This window comes from Giraffa tippelskirchi, chromosome 10 (assembly GCF_054371585.1).
Source record: "Giraffa tippelskirchi isolate mGirTip1 chromosome 10, T2T-mGirTip1v1.2.pri, whole genome shotgun sequence".
Classification (NCBI taxonomy): Eukaryota; Metazoa; Chordata; class Mammalia; order Artiodactyla; family Giraffidae; genus Giraffa; species Giraffa tippelskirchi.
In genome coordinates this window covers 131,535,281-131,550,459 of record NC_137284.1, presented here as the reverse complement: position 1 = coordinate 131,550,459, position 15,179 = coordinate 131,535,281, and the positions used below count along the sequence as shown (strand labels likewise).

Sequence of the window (15,179 nt, the reverse complement as noted above, 5' to 3'; positions counted from 1 at the left end):
AATTCAGACATAATAAGTCAACATGTTTTACACGAAAGAGTGATTTGAAGGTAGATTCAGAATTCCCAACACACATGTGAAAGGTATTCCTGAAAAAGAGAGACTAGAAGAGAGATTATATTCAGAGTAATAATGGCTAAATTTTTCAAAATTAAAAAAGATATGAATCCTTAAACAGAATATGCATTTCTAAGTACAAAATAATTTAATTAAATATTAGTCCATGTTTACACACATCATAAATGAAACTTTGAAGGAGAAAACCATTAAAGGAGAAAAATTTAATGCTACCAAACTATAAAGAGAAAAAATGTATAAAAAAGGATGATAATTAGATTAATTTCTTATTTTTTTTCAAGACAGTAATGAAGATATCTAGTAAGGATTCAGTTCAGTTCAGTTCAGTCGCTCAGTCATGTCCGACTCTTTGTGACTCCATGGACTGCAGCATGCCAAGCCTCCCTGTCCATCACCAACTCCTGCAGTTTACTCAAACTTATGTCCATTGAGTCAGTGATGCCATCCAACCATCTCATCCTCTGTCGTCCCCTTCTCCTCCTGCCTTCAATCTTTCCCAGCATCAGGGTCTTCTCCAATGAGTCAGTTCTTTGCATCAGGTGGCCAAAGTATTGGAGTTTCAGCTTCAACATCAGTCCTTCCAGTACCACAGTTCAAAAGCATCAATTCTTTGGTGCTCAGCTTTCTTTATAGACCAACTCTCACATCCATACGTGACTACTGGAAAAACCATAGCCTTGACTAGGCAGACCTTTGTTGGCAAAGTAATGTCTCTGCTTTTTAATATGCTATCTAGGTTGGTCATAACTGTTCTTCCAAGGAGAAAGCATCTTTTAATTTCATGGCTGCAGTCACCATCTGCAGTGATTTTGGAGCCCCCCAAAATAAAGTCTGCCACCATTTCCACTGTTTCTCCATCTATTTGGTGTGAAATGATGGGACCAGATGCCATGATCTTAGTTTTCTGAATGTTGAGTTTTAAGCCAACTTTTTCACTCTTCTCTTTCACTTTCAACAAGAGGCTCTTTAGTTCTTCTTCACTTTCTGCCATAAGGGTGGTGTCATCTGCATATCTGAGGTTCTTGATATTTCTCCCAGCAATCGTGATTCCAGCTTGTGCTTCCTCCAGCCCAGCATTTCTCATGATGTACTCTGCATATAAGTTAAATAAGGAGGATGACAATATACAGCCTTGACGGACTCCTTTTCCTATTTGGAACCAGTCTGTTGTTCCATGTCCAGCTCTAACTGGACGTACAGATTTCTCAGGAGGCAGGTCAGGTCTTCCTATCTCTTTCAGAATTTTCTACAGTTTGTCGTGATCCACACAGTCAAAGGCTTTGGCATAGTCAATAAAGCAGAAATAGATGTTTTTCTGGAACTCTCCCGCTTTTTTGATGATTCAACTGATATTGGCAATTTGTTCTCTGGTTCCTCGGCCTTTTCTAAAACCAGCTTGAATAACTGGAAGTGCATGGTTCACATATTGTTGAAGCTTGGCTTGGAGAATACAAGACCCTTATGGAGAAAACTATAAAATATAAAAAGAGTTTAATGAATGCCTAAATGAAAGAAGAGTTCATAGATGAGAATATTTTAAGGGCATTTCTTATTTTATAAATTTCATGTAATTTAAATAAAAATCTAAAATTCAAAATGTAAAAGCCTAAAACTATCAAGACAACTTTGAAAAAATATGAAATAAGGGACTTGAGTTACCGATTGTAAACTGATTGAAAAGCTGTAGTAGTTAAAAGAGTTTAATAATTCTGCAGTTCACCACCGTTTGAAAGGTGGTGGGGTGTAAGTGTTTGAGATACCGAGTCCATAAATGCATGTGTCTGCATTTGTAGAAATTTGCCACTGGAAATATGCAGTAGCATGAGTTAGAGGGCAAAGATGGACCATCTAATTAAAAAGAAACCAAGACATTTTGATTATCCACTTAGAAAAAAAGGCATTAGACTCCTATACAAATCAATTTAGGCCCTACATTTGAAAATTTTTTTTTTTAATTTTAGAAAAAAAATACAGGAATACAATGCGTATAGAAAGAATTTCTCATACAGGATAGTAAAAACATAAAACATAACAGGAAGGATTTTAAAATAACTGAATCAAAATTAAAATCTTATCACCCAGAAACACAATAAATCAAATTTCATAGATAAGTCAGAGACTAAGAATAATATTTATAAATATACACGTATAAAGAAATACTAAGAATCTAAAAATAACCTCACAAATTCACAGTAAAAAGAAACAAACAGCAGAAACATGGGAAAAGACTGTAAACAAGGTAATTTTCAGGAGAGGAACAATTATGTTCAACAACCATGAAAAAATACTTCAATGGTATTCAAGCAAATGCAAATTAAATTAAGAAGAACTTTCCATACTATCAGATTGTCAAATAAATAAATTACTCCAATATACCAGTGGCTGGTGAAATGGAACTTTCTCACATTGTTGGTGCTAATACTGTATAAACTGATGCAACCATCTTGCATAGCAGTTGGGCAATACTGGTAAGGTTCCAATGCATCCTTTCCACTCAGAAATTTTGATAATTACTTTCATATAATAGCTTAGAGAATCTCTTTCTCATATTCACATGGAACTAGGTATAAAGATGTTTGTAGCATTATAATAATGAAAAATTGAGGGAAAGAGCCCTAAACAGCCATCAATAGAAAAATGGACAAATGAACTGCAAGATATTTATAAAAAGAAATGCTATATCCATTTAAAAAAAATTAACAGTAAGTCTATATGTATCAACATGAACACATTTGAAATCAATAAAACATTGAGTGAAAAAGTAAGTTGAAAAATTACACAGAGTGAAGTAAGCCAGAAGGAGAAAAATAAATATCAAATATTAACACATATGTGTGGAATATGAAAAACTGGTATAGATAATCTGATCTACAAAGCAAAAATAGATGCAGTTGTAGAGAACAAATGTATGGCTACCAAGGGGGAAAGGGGAAGTTGGATGAACTGAGAGATTGGGATTGACATGTAACACTACTGATACCATGTATAAAACAGATAACTGATTATAATCTACTGTATAACACAGGGAAGTTTATTCAGTGCTCTGTGGTGACCTAAATGGAAAGGAAATTCAAAAAAGAGGGGATGTGTGTATATGTATAGCTGATTCACTTTTCTATACAGTAGAAACTCACATAATATTCCAATAAAATGTTTTTAAATATGCATGTGTGCTAGATTACTTCAGTCATGTCTGACTCTCCAACCCAATACATGGTATTTTCCAGGCAAGAATACTGGAGTGGGTTGCCATGTCCACCTCCAGAGGAACATCCCAATCCAGGGATTGAACCCGCATTTCATGTCATACACACCGAAAATCTTATTTAATCTCAAAACCACATGTTGTTTATTAATGTAGTAATGTCTACATGTAATAAAATCATGAAAGCATGCATAGAAAGGATACAAACCACATTCTAGATAGTGGTTGACTTTCAGGATTTCAGAGGAGAAAGAAGTTGAGTGATATATATATATAAATCTTAAATGTTTTATTTACTTTATAAAATTCAAGCAAATGTGGCAAGATATCTGCATTTAAAGATGTGTACAAATGTGTTTATTATATAATTTTCCATATGTTCCTAATATTTCTTAATAATTTTTAAAATGCTTTATAAGATATACTGCTAGAAGTTTTCTTATGTTTCATTTTTTAAAAAAATTATCAGAGAACAGAGATTTCTTTTTAAATTTGTGTTATAGTATAGTTGATTTACAATGTTGTGTTAGCTTCTGCTGCACAGAAAAGTGAATCTATAAATACATGTAGATCCACACTTTTTTAGATTCTTTTCCAAAATAGTTCTCTACAGAATATTGAGTAGAGTTCCCTGTGCTATACAATAGGTCCTTGTTAGTTATCTATTTTATATACAGTAATGTGTGTCTGTCAGTAGGGAATAGGAATATCTTGTCCATATTGGTTGGTAATCATCTGCACATTTCACTTTATGTCTCTGGTGGTTTGAGAGAAACTTATTTTAATAGGAAAGGTAGAAAGTGAAAGTGAATGTGTTAGTTGCTCAGTCGTGTCCGACTCTTTGCGACCCTATGGACTGTAGATGCCAGGGTCCTTTGTCCATGGGATTCTCCAGGCAAAAATACTGGAGTGGGTTGCCATTTCCTTCTCCAGGGAATCTTCCCAACATAGGGATCAAACCTGGGTCTCCTGCATTGCAGGCAAATTCTTTACCATCTGAGCCCCCAGGGAAGCCTAGGAAAGGTAGAGAAGACTCCAAATCAGCCAGAAAACTACAACATATACAAACAGAGCAGGAAGCCACAGTCAAGTGACATTACACCTGGTACTATCTAATGAAATTTACAACATCTGTATTCCGCACAGTTGCCTCTCTTGTGGATGTGGTTTTTTTTTTTGCCAAACTTCTTGATGTAACTTTTGGAAATAGTAGGGAGTATATAGAAAATTGGGTGATTTTATTTTTGAGGATGTGCTCTGAACTTTTCCCCCTTTGTTTCATATAGTATTTTGAGAAGGAATTATGATTTAAAAGTACTTTTGTAAATTCAGTCTTACTCATAATATTCAATCTTTTTCCTTCCTAAATTTTCCTTCACAATAAACAAAATGAAAGTACACGTTATTTGTGTTGCTGTCACTACATTTAAGAATTTATAATACTGAAATGCTTTTCTATCTCTAGAACAGAATTTGATTCAAGTTTTTCCTTGTCATGGCTGTAGGGTTAATTTTAATAAAGACATCAGATGTACTCGCAATTTTTACTAGACTTGAGAGGAAATGAGACGGGAAAATGATTCATTCAGTCTAACTTCCCTGACAGTTGGCCTTCTTTTACTGTTGGATTGTTGTTTACTTGTAATAGTAGTGGTGATTGTGTTGTATAATGATGGTAATGGTGGAGTCCCTCTGTTTTAGGAGTTGGGGGCTTGATAAGGTGGAGAAAGAGATAGAAGAGGGAAAAAATTAAAGAGACAAAGATGGTAGAGCTAGAGATAACAGGTCACTCAGAATTTCCAGTGATAAAATGAAGTAATTTTCCCCTCTATCTCAGAGATGGTTCTACAAATCAAACTTTCAGGATGACTTTTGAGCTGCAGCATACTGAGACAACTTCTTCATTTTCGTCTTCCTCAGAAGAACTTGTTCAGCAAAAATTATTCACTCTCATTTTAGTTTTTTTGAGTATAGATAAATGAATGACATGTTTTCTCTATCTTTTGTTCCTTTCTTCTTTTCAACAAAAATATCCACAGATCTTTGATTTTAAAAAACCATTTATATTTCATATAGGATTCTTAAAATAGAATACTTGACATTGTGCCTGGATTAACCAGCCTTGTGTTGTTGAATACCTGATGAGAAAGGACACTTGCTGGTCCAGGACTAACCAAGAAAGATCACATAATGGAAAACAGGAATTGAAAGAAGGAAGTATTCCCAGGGTGGATCCATCAATGGGATCACTGTGTAATTTGTCAGCCAAAGAGGGACACTTTTAAGAATGAAAGTAGTAGCTAATAATAAGGGACAACTGCACAACAGATGAAACCTAAATCTATCCCAAGGAAACTGGGACCAGTGGCCATCCTACCTATTCAGAGGGGCACAAATCTGTTTTCCTCCTTTTCTAGACTTTGAGCTTCCTTAAGAAAAAGAGGCATTTCCTGAAAATTATGGGACGGTATCAGGGACAACAGATATGGTGACTTAGCTAGATGCAATTGTAATCTCCTGGGATGCATATGCAAAAATATGAAATGTACATAAGTGTTTGTGGGAAGCTCCATAGACAAGATGTAAATTTGAACCTCACCCTGAAGAATGGACAAGTTTTCAAAATAGATTATAAGTTTAGGGATAGAGCTTGGGCAAAAAGACACTAACTGGAAACATATTTCTGGTTTGCAAGTCAGACCCAGCAATAAAGAGAATAGGGGAGGCTTCCCTGGTGGCTCAGTGGTAAACAATCTGCCTGCCAATGCAGAAGACATGAGTTTGATCCCTAATCTGGGAAAATCCCACATACCACAGAGCATGTAAACCTGTGGGCCACAGCTATGAAGCCTGAGCTCTAGAGCCTGGGAGCTGAAACTACTGAAGCCCACGCACCCTAGAGCCCATACACTCCCCAACAAAAGAAGCCACTGCACTGAGAAGCCCATGCACCACAACTCGAGAGTTCAACCCTGCTCTCCACAATTAGAGAAAAGCCTGCACAACAATGAAGACCGAGCATAGACATAAAATTAATAAATAAAATTACATTAAAAAAAAAGACAAAAAGGAAAGTCTGAAAGAGGTAGGTATCCCAGGGCTTCTCAAAGTTTAACTTATGTCAGAATCACCTGGGGAACACGGGGATCCTGATTCAGTATATCTGAGGAAGAATCTGAGATGCTGCATTTCTCACAGGCTTCCAGATCATGATGATGCTGCTGGGCCGTGGACCACACAGCTATAGACAGAGAAACCCAAATGAGCAATCCAAGGGTTGATTCTGGAAGGGTAAAGTAAGATTTGCAAGGAAGAGCAGGTAGGCAGCATTTGTATTACCAGAGATTTTATTCAAATGCCATCTAAGGCCAAACAGGTAAGAGAATTCATGAGATGGTGCAGAGGTACCAGGAAAAACTGAAAAGCACAAATCAGTCTCTAAAGGGGAATTATTGGAGTCCTCAAGTCTGGAGAACTGTTGACCTGGAAGAATATGGTCCCAATGTTACCAAATTCCTCAGTTTTTCAAGAGAAGCCAGAAATTTCGGTTTTCTTTCTAATATGAAATCTGCTGGTTTGCAAATCTCGACTCAAATGCACACACATCCACCCCCACCTCTCACACCCCCCCCCAACACCATTGTAAGTCAAATAAACTGTATTTTCTTCTTAGATGTGGCCATCAGTTTGCAACTGTTTAGTCTATATAATCACACTAGATTTAAAGCATCCATTCCAGAATACGGTCACTGGCAGGTAGAAGCTATCACTTAAGAGTATTGGAGGCTCACTGGTACAACTACCTGTTAAGGATTAGAAAAGCAGTGCATGAGGAGCAGGGATCAGAATTCATATATGAAGAAGGAATGTAGATAAGACTCTTTAGAAGTATTTTAAGAAGTACTGGAGTGAGTCATCTTATAGTTAAAGTGAAGGTGGCCTTCAATGCAAGTTTTGGATTCTTTTCAATAAACAATTCAAAAATTACTGACTTGACCATTTTAAATTATGTATGGGCCAGTTAAAATATAAAAGTTGTCTTGGAAAGCTAATAATTTAATACTTGAAATTTTGCCCCCAAATTTGCCCCATCTGAGCAGACTATCAGTGTGTTGCTGAAGTAGACCCATGTGGAAATGAAATTTCAACACTATGGCAGGGATTTTGTGTGGTAAACAGAATTTGCTGGCATCATATTCTTTTTATTTTTCTGATGTTTTAGCAGTTCCTCGTAGAAGGGTGTTTCAGACAGTTGTCAGGGTAGCTAGTCCCAATCCATCCTCGTGTAAGGGAATGACAAAAATGAATTTAATTTTTGGAAAATCACCTGGTTTTGGAACAGCTTTGCCTATAGTGGAGGAATTGGAGTGGAGGCTGTATGGCAGAGTCGAGAGGTAAAATGACAGTGGGATAGATAAGATCAGAGACTGGTTGAAAGTGAAAATGTTAGTTGTTCAGTTGTGTCCAGCTCTTTTGTGACCCCATGGACTATAGCCCTCCAGGCTCCTCTGTCCATGGAATTCTCCAGGCAAGAATACTGGAGTGGGTAGCCATTTCCTTCTCCAGGGGATCTTCGTGACTCAGGGATCAAACCTGGCTCTCCTGCATTGCAGGTGGATTCTTTACCATCTGAGCCACCAGGGAAGCCCAAGAGACTGGTTGGCTGTGATTAAAATGCAAGATAGTAAAAAGATCCATTTTATCTTTGAAGTCTAGCTCCTTGTAAGTATGATAGAAAACAGAGTCACAATGAAGAGTTTGGGCATTATCCATGTGTTTTAATGGGCTTCCCAGGTGGCACAGTGGTAAAGAATGTCTGCCAATGCAGGAGATGCAAGAGATGCAGGTACAATCCTTGGGCTGGGAAGGTTCCCTGGAGTAGGAAATGGTAAGCCACTCCAGTATTCTTGCCTGGAAACTTCCGTAGAAGAAGAGCCTGGCAGGTTACAGTCCATGAGGTCACAACAAGTCAGAGACATGGCTGAGAGACTGAGCACATACACATGTGTTCTAACTAAGAGAAAAAGCAGACCTGGTCTTTCTCCAACACTGACATTTTAAACGAAGCACATATTCACAGATTCTCTCCAGAGCAAGTCAGAAAGATTTAGTCAAGGCTCAGCTTTGTTTCACTGTTTTATTGTTTGTCAAGATTATAGAGGCAGACTTTGTATAAAGTTGTCAACATCAAAACACCTTTATTCTTTCTCCTTGAAAAAGACAGCACAGTAAAGATATGACACAATCGTGTCTTATTAAGAATTTCTTAGAAACTCACTGAAAGTGCAGGAATTCTGGGTGAGTTAGGGACCAGGCCCAGAGGACTCAGCGTGAGGTAGGGGAATCAGAGGAAACAAAACTAGAAATGCTACTGCTTTGGGAAAACCTTAAATAAAAGACCTCATGAAACTTAGACAGCAGTTTGAATTTTTTAAATTTGTAAATTTTGAGTTTTATAAATTTGTAAATTTTTCAAATGCAGCTCAGAATTTGCAGAGATTAAACAGTGTGAGAGCACAATCAAGCCATGTAAGATATGCTGCCATTTACTGATCATTTAGTACATAGTGATATCATTTATATAAGCCAAAGTAAAAGTATTAGTCACTCAGTCGGTCCAACTCTTTGTGACCCATGGACTGTAGCATGCCTGTTTTCTCTAATCATGGAATTCTCCAGTCAAGATTACTGGAGTGGGTAGCCATGCCCTTCTCCAGGGGATCTTCCTGACCCAGGGATTGAACCCGGGTCTCTTGCGTTGCAGGCAGCTTCTTTACCATCTGAGCTACCAGGGAAGCCCAATATAAGGATAAATTTCAACCATTTCTTGACAATGCCCTAAGCCAGAAACCCACAGTTTTTGTGTATGTGTGTGTGTGTGTGTGTGTGTGTTTTAATAAATTTATTTATTTAGTTGAGGGCTAATTACTTTACAATATTGTAGTGGTTTTTGCCATACATTGACATGAATCAGCCATGGGTTTACATGTGTTCCCCATCCTGAACCTCCCTCCCACCTTCCTCCCCATCCCATCCCTCTGGGTCATCCCATTGCCCCAGCCCTGGGCATTTGTCTCATGCATCGAACATGGAATGGTGTTCTGTTTCACATATGATAATATACATGTTTCAATGCTATTCTCTCAGAATGTCCCACCCTCACCTTCTCCCTCAGAGTCCATAAGACTTCTATGCATCTGTGTTTCTTATTCTGTCTCACATAGGTTTATTGTTATCACCTTTCAAATTCCATATATATGCATTAGTATACTGTATTGGTGTTTTTCTTTCTGGCTTACTTCACTCTGTATAATGGGCTCCAGTTTCATCCATCTCAATAGAACTGATTCAAATGTATTCTTTTTAATGGCTGAGTAATATTCCATTGTGTATATGTATCACAGCTTCCTTATCCATTCGTCTGCTGATGGACATCTAGGTTGCTTCCATGTCCTGGCTATTGTAAACAGTGCTGCGATGAACATTGGGGTACACGTGTCTCTTTCAATTCTGGTTTCCTCGGTGTGTATGCCCAGCAGTGGGATTGCTGGGTCATATGGCAGTTCTATTCCCAGTTTTTTAAGGAATCTCCACACTGTTCTCCATAGAGGTTGTACTAGTTTGCATTCCCACCAACAGTGTAAGAGGGTTCCCTTTTCTCCACACCCTCTTCAGCACTTATTATTTGTAGACTTTTGGATAGCAGCCATTCTGACTGGCGTGAAGTGGTACCTCATTGTGGTTTTGATTTGCATTTCTCTAATAATGAGTGATGTTGAGCATCTTTTCATGTGTTTGTTAGCCATCAGTATGTCTTCTTTGGAGAAATGTCTGTTTAGTTCTTTGGCCCATTTTTTGAATGGGTCGTTTATTTTTCTGGAATTCAGCTGCAGGAGTTGCTTGTATATTTTTGAGATTAATTGTTTGTCTGTTGCTTTGTTTGCTATTATTTTCTCCCATTCTGAAGGCTGTCTTTTCACCTTGCTTATAGTTTCCTTTGTTGTGCAAAAGCTTTTAATTTTAATTAGGTCCCATTTGTTTATTTTTGCTTTTATTTCCAATATTCTGGGAGGTGGGTCATGGAGGATCCTGCTGTGATTTATGTCGGAGAGTGTTTTGCCTATGTTTTCCTCTAGGAGTTTTATAGTTTCTGGTCTTACGTTTAGATCTTTAGTCCATTTTGAGTTTATTTTTGTGTATGGTGTTAGGAAGTGTTCTAGTTTCATTCTTTTACAATTGGTTGACCAGTTTTCCCAGCACCACTTGTTAAAGAGATTGTCTTTTCTCCATTGTATATTCTTGCCTCCTTTGTCGAAGATAAGGTGTCCATAGGTGCGTGGATTTATCTCTGGGCTTTCTATTTTGTTCCATTGATCTATATTCCTGTCTTTGTGCCAGTACCATACTGTCTTGATGACTGTGGCTTTGTAGTAGAGCCTGAAGTTAGGCAGGTTGATTCCTCCAGTTCCATTCTTCTTTCTCAATATTTCTTTGGCTATTCGAGGTTTTTTATATTTCCATACAAATTGTGAAATGATTTATTCTAGTTCTATGAAAAATACCGTTGGTAGCTTGATAGGGATTGCATTGAATCTATAGATTGCTTTGGGTACTATACTCATTTTCACTATATTAATTCTTCCAATCCATGAACACGGTATATTTCTCCATCTGTTTGTGTCCTCTTTGATTTCTTTCATCAGTGTTTTATAGTTTTCTATATATAAGTCTTTTGTTTTTTTAGGTAGATATATTTCTAAGTATTTTATTCTTTTTGTTGCAATGGTGAATGGTATTGTTTCCTTAATTTCTCTTTCTGTTTTCTCATTATTGGTGTACAGGAATGCAAGGGATTTCTGTGTGTTAATTTTATATCCTGCAACTTTACTATATTCATTGATTAGCTCTAGTAATTTTCTGGTAGAATCTTTAGGGTTTTCTATGTGGAGGATCATGTCATCTGCAAACAGTGAGAGTTTTACTTCTTCTTTTCCTATCTGTATTCCTTTTATTTCTTTTTCAGCTCTGATTGCTGTGGCCAAAACTTCCAAAACTATGTTAAATAGTAGTGGTGAAAGTGGGCACTCTTGCCTTGTTCCTGACTTTAGGGGAAATGCTTTCAATTTTTCACCATTGAGGATAATGTTTGCTGTGGGAGAAACCCACAGTTTTATACCTGGCTAAGCAAAAAATTACATTAAGAGTCTATCCTGTTTAATCCCCTGTGTCTCCATAGAAGCTCAACTGTCTTTCTAAAAAAAGCCAAACAGAAGGCTCTTCACCTCCAGGTCCGCATCACTTAGGAGCAAATTCAGTCTTATCCATGCATATAACTAGGCAGTGTCCTTCTTTCTCTGCAAAAAAAGTACACCAGAATTTTTCTTCTGGGTTGACTTCCCTTTTTAGTAGAAAGAGAGAAATGTTGGTGTGCATGGGTCCCACCCAACTAGGAACCAAGAAATGCAGTTAAAAGGAAGGGTGTGAATTTTACAGGCCACAGGAAGGTAAAGGCAAACACCCATAAACACTAACATGAGCACAGAAAATTGACTACATGCTGTTACCTAGTTTGAAGGAAATGTGAAGAAAATATAACAAATGAGGATGTTTTTATGTCACTGGTTTTTTTATGTGTATTAAATTTTGACTCTTAGAGACCCTCAGAAATAACCATTTGCTGCCCTATTCTAAGGTGCAGAGACCTGCAGAGTTTCTTACTTTCTCTATTCAGCAAGTGTGACTGTGATTTGAACAATGATTTCTCAGCTTTGTTATTTCACCTGACATTTGCCTTTGTTCTGTCCAGGAAGCAGAATGTGCCTACATCCTCTTTGTCATCGCCATATTCTGGCTGACAGAAGCTTTGCCTTTGTCGATAACAGCATTGCTGCCTGGCTTAATGTTCCCATTGTTTGGGATCATGACTTCCAAAGACGTAAGTTTTCCTGTGAATGTTTGACTTAATTAGATTCCCGATTTTGTGCTGATACTTCCAGTGAGAAAGTTGTATTTAAAAGGAACAGTAATCCTGGAGATCAAACCACTCAATCCTAAAGGAAATCAACCTGAACATTCATTAGAAGGACTGAAGCTGAAGTAGAAGCTCCAATACCTTGGCCATCTGATGAGAAGAACTGACTCATTGGAAAAGATCCTGATGTTGGGAAAGAATGAGGGCAGGAGGAGAAGGGGGCGACAGAGAATGAGATAGTTGGATAACATCATCGACTCAATGGACATGAGTTTGAGCAAACTCAAGGAGATAGTGATGGACAGGGAAGCCTGGCGTGCTGCAGTCCATGGGGTTGCAAAGAGTCGGACACAACTTAATGACACAACTTAGTGACTGAACAACAAAAACATCCTGTTGGTAAAGCTTCCACATAAGTCCTCCAGACTTCCAGCTAGGCCTTGCCTCTAGAATTCCGCATGTGTGTCCACCTTCAGGTGGACAAAAGCAAAACATGGGCCGTGGTTACCTGAGCTGTGAGTGTCAGTAGAAGAAATGCATGTCTGATCTTTCCAGGCTGTCATCTACGCCCGGTGCCTCGCTCCTAGCAAAAGGGCCAGTTCTTTCACGTCCTGCATCAGCTTTTTCTAGTCAACAAATTCGATCTCACACAGTGTTGGAAAAGTAATTTTTTTTTTAATGAAGAAAAAGCTTCCCTGTTTTCTTTTCCAGAAACCTACCATTTCAGAAGATAAAGCCAAATTAACTTTCATGTGTATTTCCTTTTTGTTCTTACTGAGAGGAGTTTATTCATGCTTAGAGGTGTTTCTTACCTTTATACAATCTAAGGGTACCCATCTGAAGAAAATGTATTCAGTTTCCCATTAAAGGCACGAAATGCATTGAAGCCAGAATACCTGTCTCCATGCAACTCTTAGCCACTCAGCACACAACTGCCTAGAGCTCAGCTGAAACATGCTCAGGGAAGATAGCACATTCAAAATGCCAGGCATGCAATTTATCACCTGGGTTTCTATCTTCTGCTTGGGTACAGTACTGCTATCGTGAAGTTCATCTGTCCAGTATTGTGGGTGGAGACTTCTTTAAAAAACTAACCCATGACACAGGTTTTTTTTTTCCATAGTTGAAATATAACCCACAATACAGCTTGTTTTTTTTCCCCTCTGTGGGAGAGGATTTCAACACAGCCTTGTGATTCAATTTTAGCCAAGTATTTTGTAAAGTCAGGACTCTTGAATATCACTATGAAGTATTTTTAAATAAGGTTTCTATGATTAGATAAGTTTGAAAAATATGTTGCATAGGGTATCCCACTCTTTGAGAGTGATAGTTTATACTGGTGTTTAAAGGTTTTGAGAAGGCCTATAAGAAATAAAATTCTAGAATCTTAAGAAATTCTGTTTTCTAAACTTATTCAATCACAGAAACTTTTTTTAAAAAAGAAAAATATTATGTACCTCTCAAAGAATTCTTTTGTAAATCCTGCTACAAATGGTTGCCCAAGTGTCTGTAGACTCTACTAATCGCCATTCAAAATACAAAAGAATGACCGCAGTCTGGGCATAATGGTGATAATGAAGATATTGATGAGCCAGAGCTTGACTTGAGACTTTTCCTCACCATGGCCAGTCTGCTATAAGACTGCAAACTAATTAGCCCCAGTTTACAGATGGAGAAATTAAGGAATAGAAGGCACTTGCCTGATGTTACTCAGGTCTTCAAAAACTCAGTATACTGGTACCCTCTCTCTCTCTATTTTTTTTCTTAATACTACTTTTTCTGGACAAGGATGTGCAACTGATTTAAATTTGTATTCAAACACATCTGCATTCCTTTCAACAAAATAGAAAGATTATGTAGTTGAAGGTCAAAGTTAGGAGCAGCAAAATAATGCCTTTCTGGTGCAATGTGGTTTTTCCCTCGTCAGCATAAACACTCACGGGTTTAATTGTAATTTCAGGTGGCATCTGCTTATTTCAAAGATTTTCACCTACTGCTGATTGGAGTCATCTGTTTAGCAACATCCATAGAAAAATGGAATCTGCACAAAAGGATTGCTCTGAGAATGGTGATGATGGTGGGTGTGAACCCAGCATGGTAAGTACTGTGTTTACTGCTCCAGGTTTACATTCCATACAGACCATTTTTGTACAGAGCAAATAACCAGATAAGTAATGCACATCCAGGCAATCATTTGTATGGCAGTGTAATTCGCGATTTTTTTTTCTCTGCAAAAATGAAAGTGATATAAAGGGTACTTGAGTTGGAGGTGAAAAAAACTTTCATTTCACTGCAAGTCTAATTACAGGGAGATTGGAATAAGTGCACACAACTCTTTCACCTTTTATGCTCTGTAGGAGTCAAAGCTGAGAGAAGCCTGAACCTCAACAAACAAGATTGATAGACTTCAGAGTAGAGTTCAGTACTATCTTGTTTATTGGGCTGATTACACATTCAAGACTTGTTCAAGAGTATCCTTGATCATCAGGAAGGATGTTAAGAACCAAAGACAAAGACATTTACTGACAAAACACAAATATGTGCAGAAAAATTCTGAGGTGAACATTTCTCTTTTTAAATGAATTGTTCCAGAGTAAAACAATCAATTAAGAAGTTTCATCTATAAAATGTGAAATCACTCATTGGACTGATTTTGCCCACTAAAATAAATTTTGCCCACCAAAATAAAAGGATTTTGCCCACCAAAATCCATCAAATTAATTGGCCATTTTGGTTTTAATTCTAGCTCTTGTTAAGAACATAGATGGGAACTAAAAAAAAAAAAAAGACTCCAGTGTCATAATCATTTACTTAACGGCTTTATGCTTTAAAACTTGAGGTGATTCTTCCCATCTCAACTTTCTTTAAACATAAGAAAATTTATTGAATTATGCTGCATAATTCCTGTTAGAATATAACAATGTT

General features: G+C 37.4%; 2 protein-coding genes across 3 annotated transcripts in view; both read left to right on the top strand.

The window, feature by feature from the left end:
* IQUB (IQ motif and ubiquitin domain containing) overlaps positions 1-6,923 on the top strand; it is a 280,882-nt gene extending 273,959 nt beyond the window's left edge. Inside the window, exon 18 of one of the 2 annotated variants that reach the window (XR_014066711.1) lies at positions 6,482-6,923. The gene's annotated coding sequence lies outside the window, so the exon portion shown is untranslated. The remainder of the gene's footprint in view (positions 1-6,481) is intronic. The other variant, XR_014066706.1, reaches the window with a different exon arrangement.
* SLC13A1 (solute carrier family 13 member 1) overlaps positions 1-15,179 on the top strand; it is an 84,309-nt gene that overhangs the window by 14,445 nt on the left and 54,685 nt on the right. Inside the window, exons 2-3 of the mRNA XM_081534097.1 lie at positions 12,090-12,218; positions 14,215-14,351. Of these exons, the coding sequence (XP_081390223.1) occupies positions 12,090-12,218; positions 14,215-14,351 (266 nt within the window). The remainder of the gene's footprint in view (positions 1-12,089; positions 12,219-14,214; positions 14,352-15,179) is intronic.